The following is an 18,289-nucleotide window of genomic DNA, read 5'->3' on the forward strand; positions in this document are numbered from 1 at the left end:
ATACAAGTGCCTTGGCTCATTCAATCCTAAGTTGTTGTGAGCTAAGGGGAAAAAAAGAGTTTCTCATCAGTGCAAACCATGCAGTTTTAATGAAAACAAATTAAGGTCCAACCATGCAATAAGATTCTTGACTTGACTTCAACAACCCACCAGCTTATACTTAAATTAAGACACCACCTGTCCTCTTCTGCACCACAAGTGGAGGAAAAAAAGGTCCAATATTCATTAACGGCAGACTTGTTTTTGTGATCACTCGAAAGCATTTTCCAATATGACTTTTATTCTATTAACAAACTGTCATACTCACGTCTATGGCACAAAGTTACACAACTATTACATGTTATATTGAGAATCGTTTGATATGTTTTTACAGCAGAGTTAGCACGTGAAACAACTCTGTACACAGTCTCACCACTTTCACAATTCACTGTCTAACTTTGAGATTTTGATTTACGGATGGAGATTTTTTATTTTTTGGCACTCCTCAAAAAAATATAAGTAATGTTTGATGCAAATGTTTACTTTACATAGTTTACAAATATAAACAAACATAGTGAAATGAGGAAGTAAACTCCAGAGCACACTGGATGCCGATCACCTGATGCTTAACAACTCACTGCAGTGTGACGCCATGATGGGTCGCGGCTTTGCAAGTATGGCGGTGAGTCTCTTCCACGGTCGGGTTAATGTGCGAATGCCGTCTGGTCTTCCAGCCAGACTTTTTCCTTTACGTTAATCTGTTCAAATATGATTTTCTCTCCCACCGACCAAACCGGCAGTCACACTTCAGAACTTTTCAAAGTGATTTTTCCTCATCCACTTCTTTGCTTCACTCAGCAAGGATGCAGTGAAAAAAAAAATATATATATATATGCATGATGTCACTTTGCCTTGAAGTGTGTAACAGTCACTGCATGTCTCAACTTCACAAAATCCAATAAAAGTCCAACCTTCACTTCTGTAAAATCTGAAGTGGGATAGAACTGCAGTCAGAGCAAAAGTGCTCATATGCTTTCAATGCAGTTCTGTCTTTATTCCGTTCAGTCCACATGTTTAATAAGTCGTCATGGAAACAAGTCCAACGCTCTGGGCTCATACAGTCTTCCAATTATATTAAACATACAGCATGATAAGGATTCCCAGTTCGGTTACACCATTATGTACAATGACTTTAAAAAGCACAGACCACGATATAACCACAATAAAATCACAATATGAGGCAATGGAAAAAAATTTCCATGCAGAGCTCAGGCTGGTTATTTCTTAAGATTAGACCAAGTTTATCCCTCCACAAACACTTCACTGTACTTCTCTTTACCTCCACCCCTGCAGCTCCTTAATTTCACAGGAAAATGAGCCATAAGAGGAAAAACCATTACCATCAGCAAAAGATATTTCAGGCAGAGAGAATGGCTCGATGTGCTGCTCAATGATCAGAGCAGCCAGCAGGCTTTACAGGCTCCTGTGTCCGTCCCTATCACTGCATCTCGCTCTCAAACCATCTGAAGTACGTGATGGAGAAGGAGCACTAAAAGCAGATTTCCTAAGTATGAAAAAGTGAGAGGGTATGACAGCAGTAAATTGCCTTTTTTTCTCCCGTGAGCCTTATTTCAGACCTCACCTGCATGCAATGCAATTTGAATTGTGCTGTAAGTGCTTATTTTGCTTTTCACTCCGCGTCATTTTTCTACAATGGAATGTCGTCTCATTACTTTAACCCGTGGTTGAGTTTGCGGTCACTTGGTGTCGTAGAAATAAGCTAAGTGATGTGTTAACAACACAAAGCCAGCAGAGTGACTCTGCTTTGGGTGCACAAAGTGAGAAGAATCATACAAAAAAAATGTGACCACACACTGATTTGCATCTCATTCCTCTGTAGCTAAATGGAGCAATTTCAAAGAGTGTTTCTTTTTCAATTTTACAAAGCAAGTGTGGCTCACTTTCTTATTAGCTTGTCGTAAAGAGGATTATCTTACTCAACCACAGCATGACGGAGGGAAAGGAAGAGCTGGAGGGGCAGAAGTGAAACGGATGTGACATGAGTCATGAAATAGAAATCAAAACTGTACTACTGCCCAGTTGCAGGCTATGGTTTTTGGAGCCATGTATAGCGTATGAAGCCTTGGGCGCTGTGCTTCTTTATAAGAGAGGGGATGTACTCTGAGTGTAAAGCAGGCTCCAGATAGAGAATCTGCCGAGACAGCACTTCTCAATTCACCCATGCACTCACATTTATCTGCTCATGTTGCTCTCTTCCCTTCATGGAACATGACTTGAGCAAAGACAGGACGATGAATATCTTTGTTGAACTTGAGGAGGCTCAAGAGGCAGAACTAAATTAAAACATCGAGTTGGGATATTTAAAAAAAAAAATGTTGGACGCGAAAGAAAAACTCTGTGAGCATTTACATTTCTTTTGGGATGGATTTGACAGCAGCAGCGAGTGTGAAATGTAAGATGAAAAAAAGACTGGGATTTTCAGTAGCTCCAACACTTCCAGCTCAGGATGAGAGTTGGCAGAAGCAGAGATGGCAAGGCAGGTACTGCTTGGCTGGCTGCTCCCCGCGGACTGCCTCTGGCACCCGATTCAGTCTTGGAGTCCTTCTCAGAATATGGAGGGATAACATTGAATTCCTCACTTGCTTCCTCTTCTTGTTCCTCTTCCTCACTGTCCTCCATCTGTAAAAGCACCAAAAGAGCGATGCCTCCAATTAACAAGAGCAGGGAAGCGTGAAGAGGAGGTCAGTATGAAAAAGTCTACATAACACAGAGTTTACTAAGCAGAAAAATATTCTAAGGCCAAAACAGCCATGGAGCAAAAGACCAAATGACAAAAAGTGCCTGAATGAGCTGAATTAGGATAACTTTAGAAAACTTGTTCATGTGTTACTTTTACAGTGCATTTCCATTTTTTCTATATTTTCAGCATGAAAAACACACAGAAATTATCACTGGGCTGATCATGTTAATTTAGAGTCACAAATTAACCACACATGCATGTTTTTGGGCAGTGGGAAGAAGCCGGGGTACGGTGCTGGCCCTTTTCCCTTTAGCATTAGTGATAAATAACATTGCTATAGGCTGCTTGTCCTCATTGTCCAGTTTTTTGAAGGTAAAATACTCTGCAATACTCTTCCATCGTTATTTCATTTACAAATATACATATTACTGTGGTCACCACTATGATTGAATGCATTGTGCATCGTTTCTGTCAAAAATATCGTCCTTGTCTCCTTGTTTCAAGCTGTTTTGTGTGAGCTAGAATTGGCCTGTGTGGCAAACGACTGGCTTTTCCGGTTTTCCTCATGAATATCCACGACGTGACAATAAGGCACCTCTGATTGGTTTCTAAAAAAAAAAAAACGTCACGGGGCACACCCCCTAGACCTACAGCTGAGCTGTGCCACTGCCAGCCCGCAGCGCGCTATGTTTGAACTGTGCCCGGAGTTTCTTGCTGCACTGCAACGATTGGCAATCATTGCTGTGGATTTGTGAAAGTTGGCGGATAAAATCATGTCTTCATGTCTTATCACCGCCTTACTCGCGCGAGTATTGCCGCGGGTGTAAATTGAATTTACTCGCCTTATTCGCGCGAGTAAAAAACGAGCGAATAGCTCAAGGGCCTATCCATTTCATTCTCTCATCAACCATGGCTGATATAAGTACCATCGCGTCCTTGTACCTGCTGTGGCAGTCCGAGATTCGTCTGAAACGCACACGCCGTCGTGTCTGGGTCAGTGACATCATCCGGAGGCGCACTCAGCTCGGATTATTTCACCGCCTTCTCCAGGAGTTGCGTCTGGATGACGGCCGCTTCCAGCGGTATTTCAGGCTCACCAGGACCCAGTTTGATGACCTGCTCGGGAGAATCGGTGTCGTGATCTCTCGGCAGGACACCAACTACAGGCGCTCCGCAGCTGAAATGGAGCTACGGTGCTGTGATCACCTGAAATCGGTGCCGTGATTTCAGGTTTATTTTTTTATTTTATTTAGTCAGGGACCATGTGCAAAGTACATTAATTACAAAGTAAAGAGATGACCTGCACCAGATTGTAGTTTAGAAGCTAATTTCCATCTGCAGTCCCATCTGCATGTCACAGACACGACTCCATTTCAGCTGCGGAGCGCCTGTCCATCAGATTAGCTGTGGCCATGCCATACAAGGCTATGGCCGAGGCTTACGACCGAGTGACGAATCAAAGTTTCGCCTTCTCTCACGCGCTCATTTGTCTGTGTCTCTAAGTGGGTTGACCCTTCAATGACCAGTGCAGCCCAAGTAGATCGAATTACACTTTGGCGTGGCGCATACTCATATGACTTGTTGTGACCTACCACATTTTAAAATGAGTGACACAAAAGTGGTTTCCAGCGAAAGTTGGCCTTTAAAATAAGTGCTATGAAACAGAAAAAGAAGGAGGAAAAGAGCTGAATCCTATCAGTAGAAACAGTTTTTTGTTATATATTCAACATATTTTGCTACCAAATTAAACTGTGTACAGTCCAATTTAGGCCAAAATGTTAAAAGAATGAAGATGCAGATCTTATTATGCATGCTTTTTGGATGGTGGGAGGAAGCCGGAGAGAACATGCAAACTCCACACAGAAAGGCCCCAGCTGGGAATTGAACCTGAGACCCTCTCTCTGTGAGGCGACGCTGCTAACGGTGCTAGCTCTTTTCCCTTTAGCATTAGTGATAAATAACATTGCTATAGGCTGCTTGTCCTCATTGTCCAGTTTTTTTAAGGTAAAATGCTCTGCAAAGTTAAAATAAGGGCTATGAAATTTAGTGTCACAAATGAACCAAACATGCATGTTTTTGGACAGTGGGAGGAAGCCGAGAGAGAAGGAGGAAAAGAGCTGAATCCTATCAGTAGAAACAGTTTTTTGTGATATATTCAACGTACTTTGCTATCAAATTAGACTGTGGACAGTCCAATTTAGGTCAAAATGTTAAAATAATGAAGATGCCGATCTTATTATACATGCTTTTTGAACAGTGGGAGGAAGCCGGAGTACCTGGAGAGAACATGCAAAGTCCACACAGAAAGGCCCCAGCTGGGAATTGAACCTGGAACCCTCTTGCTGTGAGGCGACGCTGATAACGGTGCTAATGCTGCTAACGGTGCTGGCCCTTTCCCCTTTAGCATTAGTGATAAATAACATTGCTATAGGCTGCTTGTCCTCATTGTCCAGCTTTTTTTCAAGGTAAAATACTCTGCAAAGTTAAAATAAGTGCTATGAAACAGAGAGAGAAGGAGGAAAAGAGCTGAATCCTATCAGTAGAAACATTTTTTTGTGATATATTCAACGTACTTTGCTATCAAATTAGACTGTGTACAGTCCAATTTAGGTCAAAATGTTAAAATAATGAAGATGCCGATCTTATTACGCATACTTTTTTAACAGTGGGAGGAAGCCAGAGTACCTGGAGAGAACATGCAAACTCCACATAGAAAGGCCCCAGCTGGGAATTGAACCTGGAACCTTCTTGCTGTGAGGCGATGGTGCTAACGGTGTTAGCCCTTTTCCCTTCAGCATTAGTGATAAATAACATTGCTATAGGCTGCTTGTTCTCATTGTCCAGTTTTTTTTTAAGGTAAATGTTGAGATGTAAACGCATGTGATGTAGTTATCCCATATAAACTCTGTTTGTTGTATTGATCAAGAGTTGTAAGAAAAGTGTGCCTTGTTCATTTGTGTTAAGGTCGTAAAAATTCCTTGTTAGGAATGCGGCCTGAAACGTGACACCCCCTTTCCTCTCAATTGAGAGTTGTTGTACACACCCACTTGCTGAATAAAATAGAGGAGGCGTGAGGAGATGGTCAGAATTGATCAGGACGAAGCTGTGAAGGCTGTCACCTCATCGGTTCGCCTCATGAGTTTAAAAAGTCCTATAACGTCTCTCTCGCTTCTTTATGAATTTGTAGGTATTTGAACCTGACAGTAAAATACTCTGCAAAGTTAAAATATGTTGCTCTCTTGCTCTGAGGCGATGGTGCTGAAGATAAATATATAATAACATAATATTTTTGCAACTATCTTAAGACAATGTTCTATTCTTAATAGAGCACAGAAAACACAGTGAAATCGAACTATTTCATTAGCTCATCTTGAATTTGATTGCAGCAGTTGGGATGGAGGCAGGAAAAGTGCTTGTAAGTGGCAGTAAAAAGAAACAAGCGGAGAAACATGTTGCAACTAATTAGGTTAAATGGCAACAGCTCAGTTATAAAGTTATAAGGTTCGGCATAAAGACTCCTCAGAGAAGCGGAATCTGACAGAAGTAAAGATGGGTAGAGGTTCAACAAATTGTTCTACAATTCTACAATTTGTGACTCAGTTTTAGAGTAACGTCCCTCAGTATTAAATTGTGAAGAGTGTGAATATTCTATCGTCTACATCTGCCAAGTTTCATCAAAAGATTCTTCGGATCGGGAGAGACCTCTGTGTGCCACAGAAAAAAAGTCAGCATCGGATGCCTGGGATCTTTGGGCCCTCCGGCCACAGCGCATTGAAAACAGACATGATTTTGTCATGGAAATCACTGCATGGGCTCAAAAACACTTCCAGATGTCACTGTCTGTGAACACAGTTTATCGTGACATCCACAAATGGAGGTTAAAGCTCTATAATGCAAGAAGAAGAAGAAGAAGAAGAAGATATAGCAATGCTGCCGACTTCTTGGTTGAAAGCTCATTTAAAATGGACGAAGACTAAGTAGAAACTTTTACTCATGCCGATTAGAAGTCTTGTCTTGACCCGCGCTGGAGAATATTACCATCACATGACACATGACATTCAGATATTGAGAAAGCAAGGTGGAGGTCATGAGAAAATGTCCGGGGCTGCAGTTGTTCTCATCCCTGCTGCACCATCCTGGATTATGCCTGGATTGGCCGACACATCATCCTCAGATCTACAGATCTGTTATTTTCCATATTATCTTGCCTAAAGCGGACGTGTCTGATTTCCTTTTTGGCAGCTACTTTTCTATACATATTGTATGGGCAACTACCACTGCAGTTTTTACTCCCAGGAGGAGAAGTTTTGAACAGTTTGGTTAAAGAATCACTGCTTTGAAAGCCATTTTCCTTTTTCTTTAACCCCTCTGGCAACGTGATTTGATTTCTTTCAGAAACAATTAAGAAATAGGGCAGTGTTCTCTCTAAAAGTATCACTTTATCTTGCAATTTCACTGTTGTGATCTCACTCATGCGAGTAAACTGTGGTTCGACACGTCTGCAGTCTTTTTGTGCTCCACCCTTTACCTCACAGGCAGCTGAATTAATCTTTGCTGGATTTTTTTGACACGTTTGAAAGTCTAAAGAACAGTTGAAGGGGTTCTTTTTAGATGCTCATAGAGAACAAATGCAGCAGCATGGGCAGTACAATCCTTGATGTATGATATCAGGCTGATTTGATTTGATTATAGAATATATCATCAGAAGTCACAGATCTAGAAGTACAACTAAAAGTCTGATGTCTGCAAACAGAAAGTCCAACTGAATTTTAATTACATTTTAAAATCCACTTTCGCATTATCCTATTTCATATAACTTTGATAAATAGGTTAATAAGAATACGTTGCTAAATAAAAGCTCTCCTACAGGAGAAAAACTTTGAAAAAGTTTGTTCACTGTGGATTGTTCCTATCGTCTTAGAGAGTTTTTCTGTGGATCTCAGGTGCTCTTTTTTTTGGAGGGACTCTGGTTGTTCGTGTCAGAGAAAACAGTTCTTTAAAATCCTCAGTCGAAGTCATCTAGTCTTGTGCAGGTGACTGTAACTAATTAAAGAATGTGGAAACCAGTCTTAAACTTTCCAAAGAAAGAAAAGAAAGATGCCCTCCTTAAGCCAGCGTACAAAGAAAAAGAAAGAAATCAACACACCCAGCCAGCCCAACAACCCAGGATGTGCCATCTGAGTGCAATATTCCACATACATTTCTCATTCACTGCTTTGGGATGGCACGCCAGACATGTTCACAAGTCATTTTTTTCCAAGTCCAAGTCAAGTCTCAAATGACTGAAGAAACTGTAACCCATATTACGTTTTAAATAAACACTCGGGCAGCTAACCGTGGAACTAGACCTGGAATTTTATCAGGTGTCCCTGAAATTTTAAGAGTAGGCTATTTTAAAACAGTCGTTGGATTAGCGTTAAGCTACATCCACGTAGACTTGGTTTAGTAATTAATTTGGTAACCGTCAACCTCGGCTACTTAACCAAAGTCCTTCCCAAATTTCCCAGGCTGCTGGAGATAAATCAGCAACGCCAAGTAGTGAACAAAGAAGCTATGATCAGCATTTAGTTCACACTGTTTACTTGGATTAGTTTTCTAGCTGTCGCTACGCGCTAAGTTTCCATTTGACATCACATAGAGGTTGACCTGTCCCTGTGATCTATTCAGGCACCTGGTGAAGTTCGGCATCATTTATTATTGATGTGACGATTTTTTTATTTATTTATCCCAAGTGGCCGTTCGCTTGTTTGCTGTCTGCGTGAACGCTTTATAACCAAATGTGTCGACACATGGCACCGTTTCAGATGAGCTTGGTGTTGCCATGGTTACAGTAGTTATATATCAGTGGCTGCACGCATGCCTGAGGCTATGTCGCGCTCAGCCTGCCGTCAGCCTCGTCATACAGCGGAATGAATGAAATAAAGATCAGAAACAATAATTTCCCAAACCTCGAGTCCAAGTCAAGTCTCGAGTCGTTTGAGGGCAGGTCTGAAGTCAAGTCTCGAGTCGTTTGAGGGCAGGTCTGAAGTCAAGTCTCGAGTCGTTTGAGAGGGCAGGTCTGAAGTCAAGTCTCGAGTCGTCTGAGGGCAGGTCTGAAGTCAAGTCTCGAGTCGTTTGAGAGGGCAGGTCTGAAGTCAAGTCTCGAGTCGTTTGAGGACAGGTCTGAAGTCAAGTCTCGAGTCGTTTGAGAGGGCAGGTCTGAAGTCAAGTCTCGAGTCGTTTGAGGGCAGGTCTGAAGTCAAGTCTCGAGTCGTTTGAGAGGGCAGGTCTGAAGTCAAATCTCGAGTCGTTTGAGAGGGCAGGTCTGAAGTTAAGTCTCGAGTCGTTTGAGGGCAGGTCTGAAGTCAAGTCTCGAGTCGTTTGAGAGGGCAGGTCTGAAGTCAAGTCTCGAGTCGTTTGAGGGCAGGTCTGAAGTCAAGTCTCGAGTCGTTTGAGGGCAGGTCTGAAGTCAAGTCTCGAGTCGTTTGAGAGGGCAGGTCTGAAGTCAAGTCTCGAGTCGTTTGAGAGGGCAGGTCTGAAGTCAAGTCTCGAGTCGTTTGAGGGCAGGTCTGAAGTCAAGTCTCGAGTCGTTTGAGGGCAGGTCTGAAGTCAAGTCTCGAGTCGTTTGAGGGCAGGTCTGAAGTCAAGTCTCGAGTTGTTTGAGGGCAGGTCTGAAGTCAAGTCTCGAGTTGTTTGAGGGCAGGTCTGAAGTCAAGTCTCGAGTCATTGTTTGTGCGACTTAGGTGCGACTCGGGACTCCATCTCTGTAGCACGCGATACAGTGAAGCCTTCACTCAAAGTTTGGATGGTGTCGGGATGCACTGGTCTGGCCTTTGCTCAAGCTCTCTTAAAATTAGAGTCTCAAGCAAAATAATGTCAAGGTGATTCTGTTTTAGTGTATAATATGTACGCTTTACTGCATCCATTAGGGATCATCGTCTGAAGTTATTTCAGTGGTGATGTCTGCAAGAAATAGACAAACTTTTTATCTGAATGTCCTGAGAAGAGGAAGAGGAAATACAAAGTGAGGAGGATTACAAAGGAGAATATAGAGCAGATGTGTTTGCATACATGAATACTAACAGCAAGGGTTCAGCCTAATGCTGCGAAACACCTACTGCTAATCCTCAAACACACAATCTGAGATTATACAACAAGCTCCTGAGCCCAACTCACTGCTAGACTCCCTTTTGATATGTATATGTTGAGACATCTAAAAAAATAAAGTATAACCTCTTGTAAGAATCGTTTTTGTCCCTACCAGGTCTTAAAATGTGGAAAATACAACCTCATCTGAACAATAACAACGAAATTACATCATTTATTGAACAAAAACTAAACCAAAATGAATGAGTACACCTTTACTGCCTCCATAAGAGTTAATTATCTTCACTGGACTCAAAATCCAGGATCTCCTACCTTTAAGTGATATTTTAGACTGGAACTACTACGCTGAGAAGACAATTCAACTTGGCAGTGTTTACAGATGACTTTGGTTCTGTCGACTCCGCCGTCTGGAAGAACTTTAAAATGAAAATGGATGAGTAAAAGTTCCGTACCTTTCACCACGTTTGGTGGATCCGCCGATTACTTTCTTTTCCGGTTCTGCAGCAGACAGCAGCAGACTTTTACAAAATAAAAGCCTGTGAGCAACGGACTTTTACAAAATAAAATAAATAATAAAACCTGCGCTAATGTGTGATAAAATATTCATCGGCGTCAAATAATCAACGAGTTAACTCGCCCAGCCCCAGTGTAAACCCTTAGAATTAAAGCGTGCTTTTGTTTTCATGTGAATGAACAGTCTGCTGAGCTGGAAGAGAACTGTCTGACACCAACACAAGGAGCAGGCACGTACGCTGTTAAATTCAGGGAGGGTGTTGACGCTGACATGGACTCTCTCCTGGTAAACGCGTGGGGATGGCTGAGAAACTGGCACGGGAGTGTGTTCCACCGGAGGAGGGGCAGAGATTCCCATGGAGTTGATGGCATTGCCTGAAACAAAATCAGCAGGGGAGATCTTCATTAGTTTCACATCTTTATTCATCTCTGAATCATCGCAAACATATAATCAGTGTATTTTCTGATGATTTTCTAATGACTGGGGTAGATTTTTTAAGATGCTCATTAGGAAGAAAAAAAAAAAAGAGATTTTGTCTTAACTGATTTATCTCCAGAGCCAAACTGAGCCATGAATCCAAGACACATCGAATGAGTTCCAATAAGTCACATCTTCTGAATTTTCAACATGTTGCACTAAGAGTAGTTTTATATTACTGAAATGCACACAGTACAGTAATAATTGGGTTGAATATGCCTAAAGAAAAGAAAATGTGTTTAATTGTAAGAACTGTAATGGCCTTGATTAGTACTCATATCGGTACTCGGTATGAGCAAGTACTAAAAGGTAAGTACTTGTACTCGGTTTAAAAAAATGTGGTATCGGTGCATCCCTACAATACAGTAGAGGAAACATGGAGGAAAAAAAGATTAAAGTGAGAGCTTTGGTGGCTCAAACATTGTAAAAAAAAGTCCATATAGAGATGCTCTAATGCAGTTCTTTGAATTAAAGGAGAGCAAACTAAATACTCTAATTGTGATTTTAAGTGAAGCCACTTAAGTCCACATTTTCTACTGTATATCTTATGCCTTATAAGCCTAAACTAGCATCTTATCGGCTATAATTTCTTTAAATAAATGTTTTTAAGTGTCAGCGCCATTAAATATTTACAGTTGAGACGTTTAAGCACAAACAGAAAACTCAGAAGGAACCCCGATGGTTCAGATAATTCCCACACGGTTTCACTACTGTGGAAAATCAAACCCAAACACAAAGCTTCCTGAAACTTATTTGTAGAATGAAACTAGATGGTTAAGTTTGTTAAGTTAGGAAGAGGAGATGCCAGCTTTTGGCTATTCCCTCGGGTTATTTGTATACTGTCCCCTGTCCATTATTTCCACAAACCCACCCTGCGATAACAGGCCCGCTGTGCTGCCATAGTGTTTCATTATCTTTAGTTTGCATTGGTGAGGAAAACAGCTAATCCCAGACTCAACATAATGTCTGGGGACAGCATTACGTAGGAAGGGTGAGCATAAACTGCTGAGTCAAATTCACATACTGCTCTGTCATTAGAGGCTGGTTTCAGAGTTTCTCTGGACAATAGTTAATGAACCTCTATGCCTAAACTATACGTCTTAAATCTGAACTTTTGATGCTTTTCTGCCCATTTTGGTTTGGCGACAACTCAACAAGAAGCCACATTCTGTTTTATCAGTTTTGGTGAAAGGATTCATTGACTCCAAAGAGCCTGGAAATCACATTTGGCAGGCAGCCAAACACCAGAGGAGCGTCTCTTACTATTAATGTATTTATAAGAAAACATTACGGTTCAGTGATTTGCCCTCTCAAACATCAATTGCAGATCGCCTCATTTGAATTCTGTATTAATGTGCATTATAAAGTGCTCAGTTAGATCAGAATTACTTAAGATAAAACTCACATTTGACAGCTAACAGATAAAATTTGCTCCTTTATTATGCTGACACGGGAGGACTGTCAGTTACGAGTTAATTAGCATGAAAAGGAGCAGTGTGTCAGTCACTCAAAGTCCTGCATTGAACTGTAAGAATGTTTAGTGTTCTTATAATATTGTCACTCACTAATGAAATAATAATGACTTCTGTAACAAAGCCCTCAACACGCATTTTTTAAATGGAAGCAGCTCATATTTTCATACATTTCCAGAGCTTTCACTTAATTTTTGTAAAGACTTGAGGCTCCTAACTAGCCTGGCTGACGCGTCCACAATCTCGATGAGATGGTGGTCTGGGAACTAGGTGTGCATTTTCTCGTATTTGAGGCGTGGTTTACGAATGCCTAGAGCTGTTTATTGGGCGCTACGAATGTCTATCAAATGGCGTCTGGTTCTTCCCATGCTGCTTTGCGCACGATTCATAGCCAATTGTATCACTTATACCAGATGACGACAGAAATTCGACAAGGAAGAAGAAGAAAAAAAAGTAAAATAAAAGTAAACTTGCGCTCTAAGCTACTTAAAACACTTTCTAAGGCTGCATCGAACGGTAACGTTGTGTCCGCTGCCATGTTGGATTAACACTCTACAAGCTTCGGTGTAGCGCATAGACGTCGTCATCGTCTTGCTGCCCCCCCCCCCCCCCCCCTCCCCCCCGTTCTGTGATTGGTTCCCAAACTCTGGCAAAAATAAGGGCGGTGGTTTCCAGGCTGACTTTGCAGTGAGAATGAAATCGCGCGCAAAGCAGCATGGGAATTCCCAGGCTAGCTCCTAACTGCATTTGTTTGTAGTTCTGAAGCCGTGTTGTCCCAGAAAAACTGTGAATTTTACTCACGTAGACAAATGTTGTTGCTGAACATGTGCAGGATGCGCTGACAGCCCTGCCAGTCATTCCCACTGCCTTCACAGGTGCACCACTGGGACACCTCCGTGCTGCTGTTGCTCACATAGTTAGGAGTCATGATGGTCCCTGGTTATAGACAGAACTTTTTGGATTACATTTCTCTTCTTCTCTTCTCGCAGCTCTTTGAAAGGTAAGGCAGAGTCTACAAACAGTATTAGATGGACTGTCTGCAGATCAGGCGTCAGCAGTTTTCCAGTTCTGAGTATTTGTAATTGCAGGTTCACAAAATCACTTTTTAAAATGTGGGAAACAAAAGGAAATATCATTACCTGCGCCATTTTTATGGAGCCGCTGGAAACGTAATTTCTAATCAAATTCTTTAAAACGATCTAACTGAATCCCCGGAGCAGCAGCTTTTGGCAGGTGACTATTTGTGAACCCCTGCGGAGTTATTTTGTGCAACAAAATGAAAATATATAGACCGGATCAACCTTAGACACCAGCAGTACTGACAACAAGTTCTGGGAGTCATCTTGTTTCAGTCTCATGCACCTTTTTTAATCAGTTTTATTCTGCCTCACCTATGAGTCCAGTGTAGGCCTTCAGGCACATGGCTCTGCTCTCACGCACACAGCCTGAGGCTGATAGAGAGGAGGGCTGGCAGTTGTGTTGAAAATCAGCAAAGCGGGATCTGAAACACACACAAATTCAGTGGCAGACTGCTCCTTCCCAAGCGCAGGACCAACAGACTCAAAAGCTCCTTTGTCCCCCACGACATCAGACTGTAGAACTCCTCTCTGGGGGGGAGGAGGGGGATCAGGAGGTAGAGGATGGGAAGGAGCACTGGACCTTGTGCAATGGCAATAATAATGTGCAATATCTCTCTTTATTTTATTATCCATCTTTATCGTACATATCCTTATATGTATATATGCATGTATAATTTTTATACTATTTTTTTCTGTGAAGGTGCTGCTGGAATCTTAATTTCCCTGAGCGGGATCAATAAAGTTCTATCTAATCTAATCTAATCTCATCTAAATTCAACAGAGACTCAGAGACACAGGAGAAATCTGTTTGTCACACGTCAGCAGAGGGGAAAAAAAATTTTTTTTAAGTGTTTTGATGGTTTAATTTTGGGATAAGAGGTTGTGCTGAATGAAATTCAGTTATCCCTCCCATCAACATGTGAAAAATCATTTGGAAAAGTAAACTTAATCACTTTATTTCATGGTCACACATAGTGTCCAATCTTTTAGATTTAGATGAGGTTTATAGTTTCGAACCCTGAGCTTCTTGAACTGGCTCAAAATGCCATTCTTACAAGCTGTCCTTTTAAAATGGTTACCTGACACACAAACATAAGAGCCAACCTGCTACTACTATGAATAAAATGAGATGTCAACAGCATCAGAGTCATCTGAGTCATTATCGTGAGGCTATTTTTTGTTCTCTAATGAGGATTTTTCTTAAATATCACCCTCTCCAAGTTGTTCTATTTAGCTTTTTGGCCCAGGGCCACAGGGTTTGATTAATTAAACATGCACAAAAAGTCCAAATCATTTCCATTTGCAATTTTATTGCTCAGAGATGAACATAACATATGTGCATATATAAAAGAGCCGTTTCGCATTCTTTTACATTAACTCTGTTTATGATAATGTAACAGCATCATCCTCAGTTTTACAGAATAATTACAAAAGGATCACGTAAATTGTATATTTTTATGAACAATAAGCAGTATGAAAGGATGCGGTTGAGATATAAGATAACTAAATATATTCTAAGGTGTCGATTTTTGAGCTACAAGCTCATCAGCGATCATCACTCGTGTGTGGTGACATTTTGTTTGTGCCATTAAAGCAAGATTAGTCAACTGTGTTACACGTCTATGGGCTGAAGATAAATTTGCAAATAGCTCTGATAATTGATTAATCGTTCAAGTAATTTTTTAAGTAAAATGCCAGCTTTTAAATGTGAGGCTATGCTTCCCGGGTTTTTTCTTGTGTCATAGTTGAGTGTTTTGGGCCCTTGGATAATAAAGACTAATGCATTGTTTTGGGATCTAGAAAAGAATGATGGCTTTATTTCTTTACTTTCTGATGTACAAGTTAATATTAATAAAAAAAACACAAACTGGCAGGGACTAATCAATAATGACTCAGTGCTTTTCTCTCCTGGAAGAGAAGATCTATATCAGGCGGAGGAGTTTAGTCCCAAGGTCTCATTCATGACTGATGTGAAAAGAGACCGTAAGATCAACCACAGGCTGGTTGCAGCTTCTGCAGTGATGTAGAGGTGGGGAGGTAGTTAGGCCGAAAGGCAAAGCTCTCCATTTACCAGTCAGCCAACGTTCCCAACCCCCAGCTCTGATCGAAAGCTCAGCTTACCCCCCAAGATGAGGGGAGAAGTTCAGAAACTGCAGAGGGAGCTCAGAGCAGACCTGCTTTATTAAGAGTGGCCAGTTGAGGTGGTTAAGTTGCCTGTACTACGGAGAAGGATTAGTGGTTTAGCGAGGTAACTTCAGGTTCATCTGTGGACTGATGCATCTGGCCAAATATGAGTGGAATGTTCTCACATGCAACATCTGCAAAATAAAGCATCAGAAATCAATCAGATCTACCTTTGCTTTAAAGGGACACTATGTAATATATTAAGTCATTTATTAGCTCAAATCAACATATTCAGTCATAAATTAGTCCTCATTGGTGTAAAATGATCTCTGTCAAAAATCTCAATTATCCTCCTGAGTGAAGAATAACTTGTCTGTATCTACATAGAGCGGACAAGCTCTATGGAGGCTGCCATGTCCTTCCGGTCTATGAAAAACGACGAAGTGCCGAGAGGGACAAAAAGCACTTTTGACGTCACGTCCGCCGAATGGCTTATTACTGGCACTAATGGTAAATAGATTTTATCTCGTAAATTATCCCACTAATAATGCATTGATTGTTACCAAACTTCTGCCGTAGTACACATAGGCTCTTAACTCACAAAACGAGGCATTAGAAAGTTTGTAAGTTTACCGGGAGTTTATTTAAAAGAACACTTTCCAGATAGCAACTATACACTGCTGCTAACGCTACGTCGACGTCACTTCCGGTAACTCCCGGAATATGACTAATTGCATTGCTTGCATTGCTTGACATGTTATCTGTCATCTGTATTTATAGTATTATTGTATGTGTGTTATGTAATCCTTTGTACTGTGTGTCTTGATGTCTTTTTGTTTGTATGGACCTTGAGTCTGAATATATAGCTTCTTGAATCTTGACACATACCGCCTGCCGTAGTTCAAGAAGTTGCAACGCACATTTGAAAACGCGAGGCGCTAGAGAGCAAATTCATTCGACTTTGCAAAATAAAATTGCACCATTAGATGGGGGAAGAAATTACATAGTGTCCCTTTAATGATGTTGTTATGACACTGATTGTTTTATTAATTCACCCACTCAGACGTACTTTTTCTGTTTAAATCAGCTTTCTTTGCTGCTTTGGTTCTTTTTCATCTTGCTAGAAATATATATTGTGGTTGAGCTGGGCTGACTTATCAAGTTTATAACCAATATATAGTTCCACCATAGATCTATCTCCATCATTAAGCTGGTGAAGGCAGATAACCAGAAGATACTCAATTTGTTTAACCAAACAATAGCAAAGGTTTGGTTACACAACAAGAACTACCACGAGAACAGCTCTTAGTGGCCTAAAGCGTTCAAATTAGGGCTGGGCAACGATTAAAATGTTTAATCTAATTAATCACATGATTTCCCTGATTAGTCACGATTAATCGCATTTGTACGCAAAATCCAAAAATGAATTCAAAGTAGTGTAAAGCTTACACACATACGTTAATCAGTAAATTTAGACCAATCCCCCTTATTCTCCTGTCCTGTTTGCTATGTTTGTTAACAAAAAAAGGATTTTCACTCAACCAATGAACTGCATTGACAACCAAAGTTTCACTGCAAATACAGAATACAAACAGTAAAATTAGGGCTGGGCAACGATTAAAATTTTTAATCTAATTAATCACATGATTTCCCTGATTAATCGCATTTGTACGCAAAATCCAAAAATGAATTCAAAAGTAGTGTATAGCTTTTAGCATTTAGTTTTATTTTAAATGTGCTGCCATATGAATGAAAGTGCCATAACATTTGTTGTGCAAACACACTTTTAACATCAGCATCTTTCTGTAGTTTTTATGTAGAAGCCTCGCTCCACTGTCTGTTTCCTTGAATGACTTGCTGGTATCAGTTGTGTGTTTTGCCTTTAAGTGATATTTTAGACTGGAACTACTACGGTGAGAAGACAATTCAACTTGGCAGTGTTTACAGATGACTTTGGTTCTGTCGACTCCGCCGTCTGGAAGAACTTTAAAGTGAAAATGGCCGAGTAAAAGTTCCGTACCCTTCTCCAGGTTTGGTGGATCCGCCGATTACTTTCTTTTCCGGTTCCGCAGCAGACAGCAACAGACGTTTACAAAGTAAAAGCCAAAATAAAAACCCAGTTCGAGTCCCGCATCGGATGGCCCTGTGCTGCGTGTAGTTCCCCCTCTCTCTTCCCCCTGCTTCCTGTCTGTCTGAACTTTCCTATCCATTAAAGCCCCAAAAAATAATAAAAAAAAATAACCTGCGTTAATGCGCGATAAAATATTTATCGCGTTAAATAATTACCGAGTTACTCGCCCAGCTCTAGTTCAAATAGGTACTCATTAAAAGATTCGCTCCCTCTGTAGGTAACAGCAAATATGCCATTTTGTGAGCAGACCTGGGATAAAGAAAGGCCACTTTGGCATATAAAAATAATAATTGATGGCACAGTTTCCAACTAACTCTTACTCTCCCAAGGATTTGTTCTTACCCAAGAACAAATGCTGGATGACAAAACATAAAATACTGTTGTTGAATGAGGTCCAATGTTGCTTATATGGCCTTGAAAAATGGAGAATGACAGTATGGAGAATGGATTATGGCAGTGTTTCCCAACCTTTTTTGACCTGAGTACCCCCTGAGCCTTCTTGTCACACCACGAGTACCCCCTCACACATACAACGCGTGCGATGATTCTCCAAAAGTAGAGCAACACAGTGGTTATTACATGAAAATCATTTTATTTAATATCCTTAACTTGAACATAAAATTCTCAGACTTTCTCTCTCTTTTTTTAACCTCGGTTGAATTCAAC

At 40.9% G+C, this 18,289-nt stretch overlaps 1 protein-coding gene across 2 annotated transcripts in view; it reads right to left on the reverse strand.

Moving 5' to 3' along the window:
- Positions 1-262: 262 nt before the first annotated feature.
- The window catches only part of LOC142402195 (GDNF family receptor alpha-4-like), a 35,226-nt gene continuing 17,199 nt past the window's right edge, over positions 263-18,289 (reverse strand). For both annotated transcript variants that reach the window (XM_075487749.1, XM_075487750.1), the window contains 4 exons: positions 13,681-13,790; positions 13,091-13,225; positions 10,578-10,714; positions 263-2,679 (listed from right to left, as the gene is read on the reverse strand). In XM_075487749.1, coding sequence (XP_075343864.1) covers positions 2,479-2,679; positions 10,578-10,714; positions 13,091-13,225; positions 13,681-13,790 — 583 coding nt within the window. In that variant the 3' untranslated portion in view covers positions 263-2,478. The remainder of the gene's footprint in view (positions 2,680-10,577; positions 10,715-13,090; positions 13,226-13,680; positions 13,791-18,289) is intronic.

The sequence above is a fragment of the Odontesthes bonariensis genome, chromosome 16 (genome assembly GCF_027942865.1).
Source record: "Odontesthes bonariensis isolate fOdoBon6 chromosome 16, fOdoBon6.hap1, whole genome shotgun sequence".
NCBI lineage: Eukaryota > Metazoa > Chordata > Actinopteri > Atheriniformes > Atherinopsidae > Odontesthes > Odontesthes bonariensis.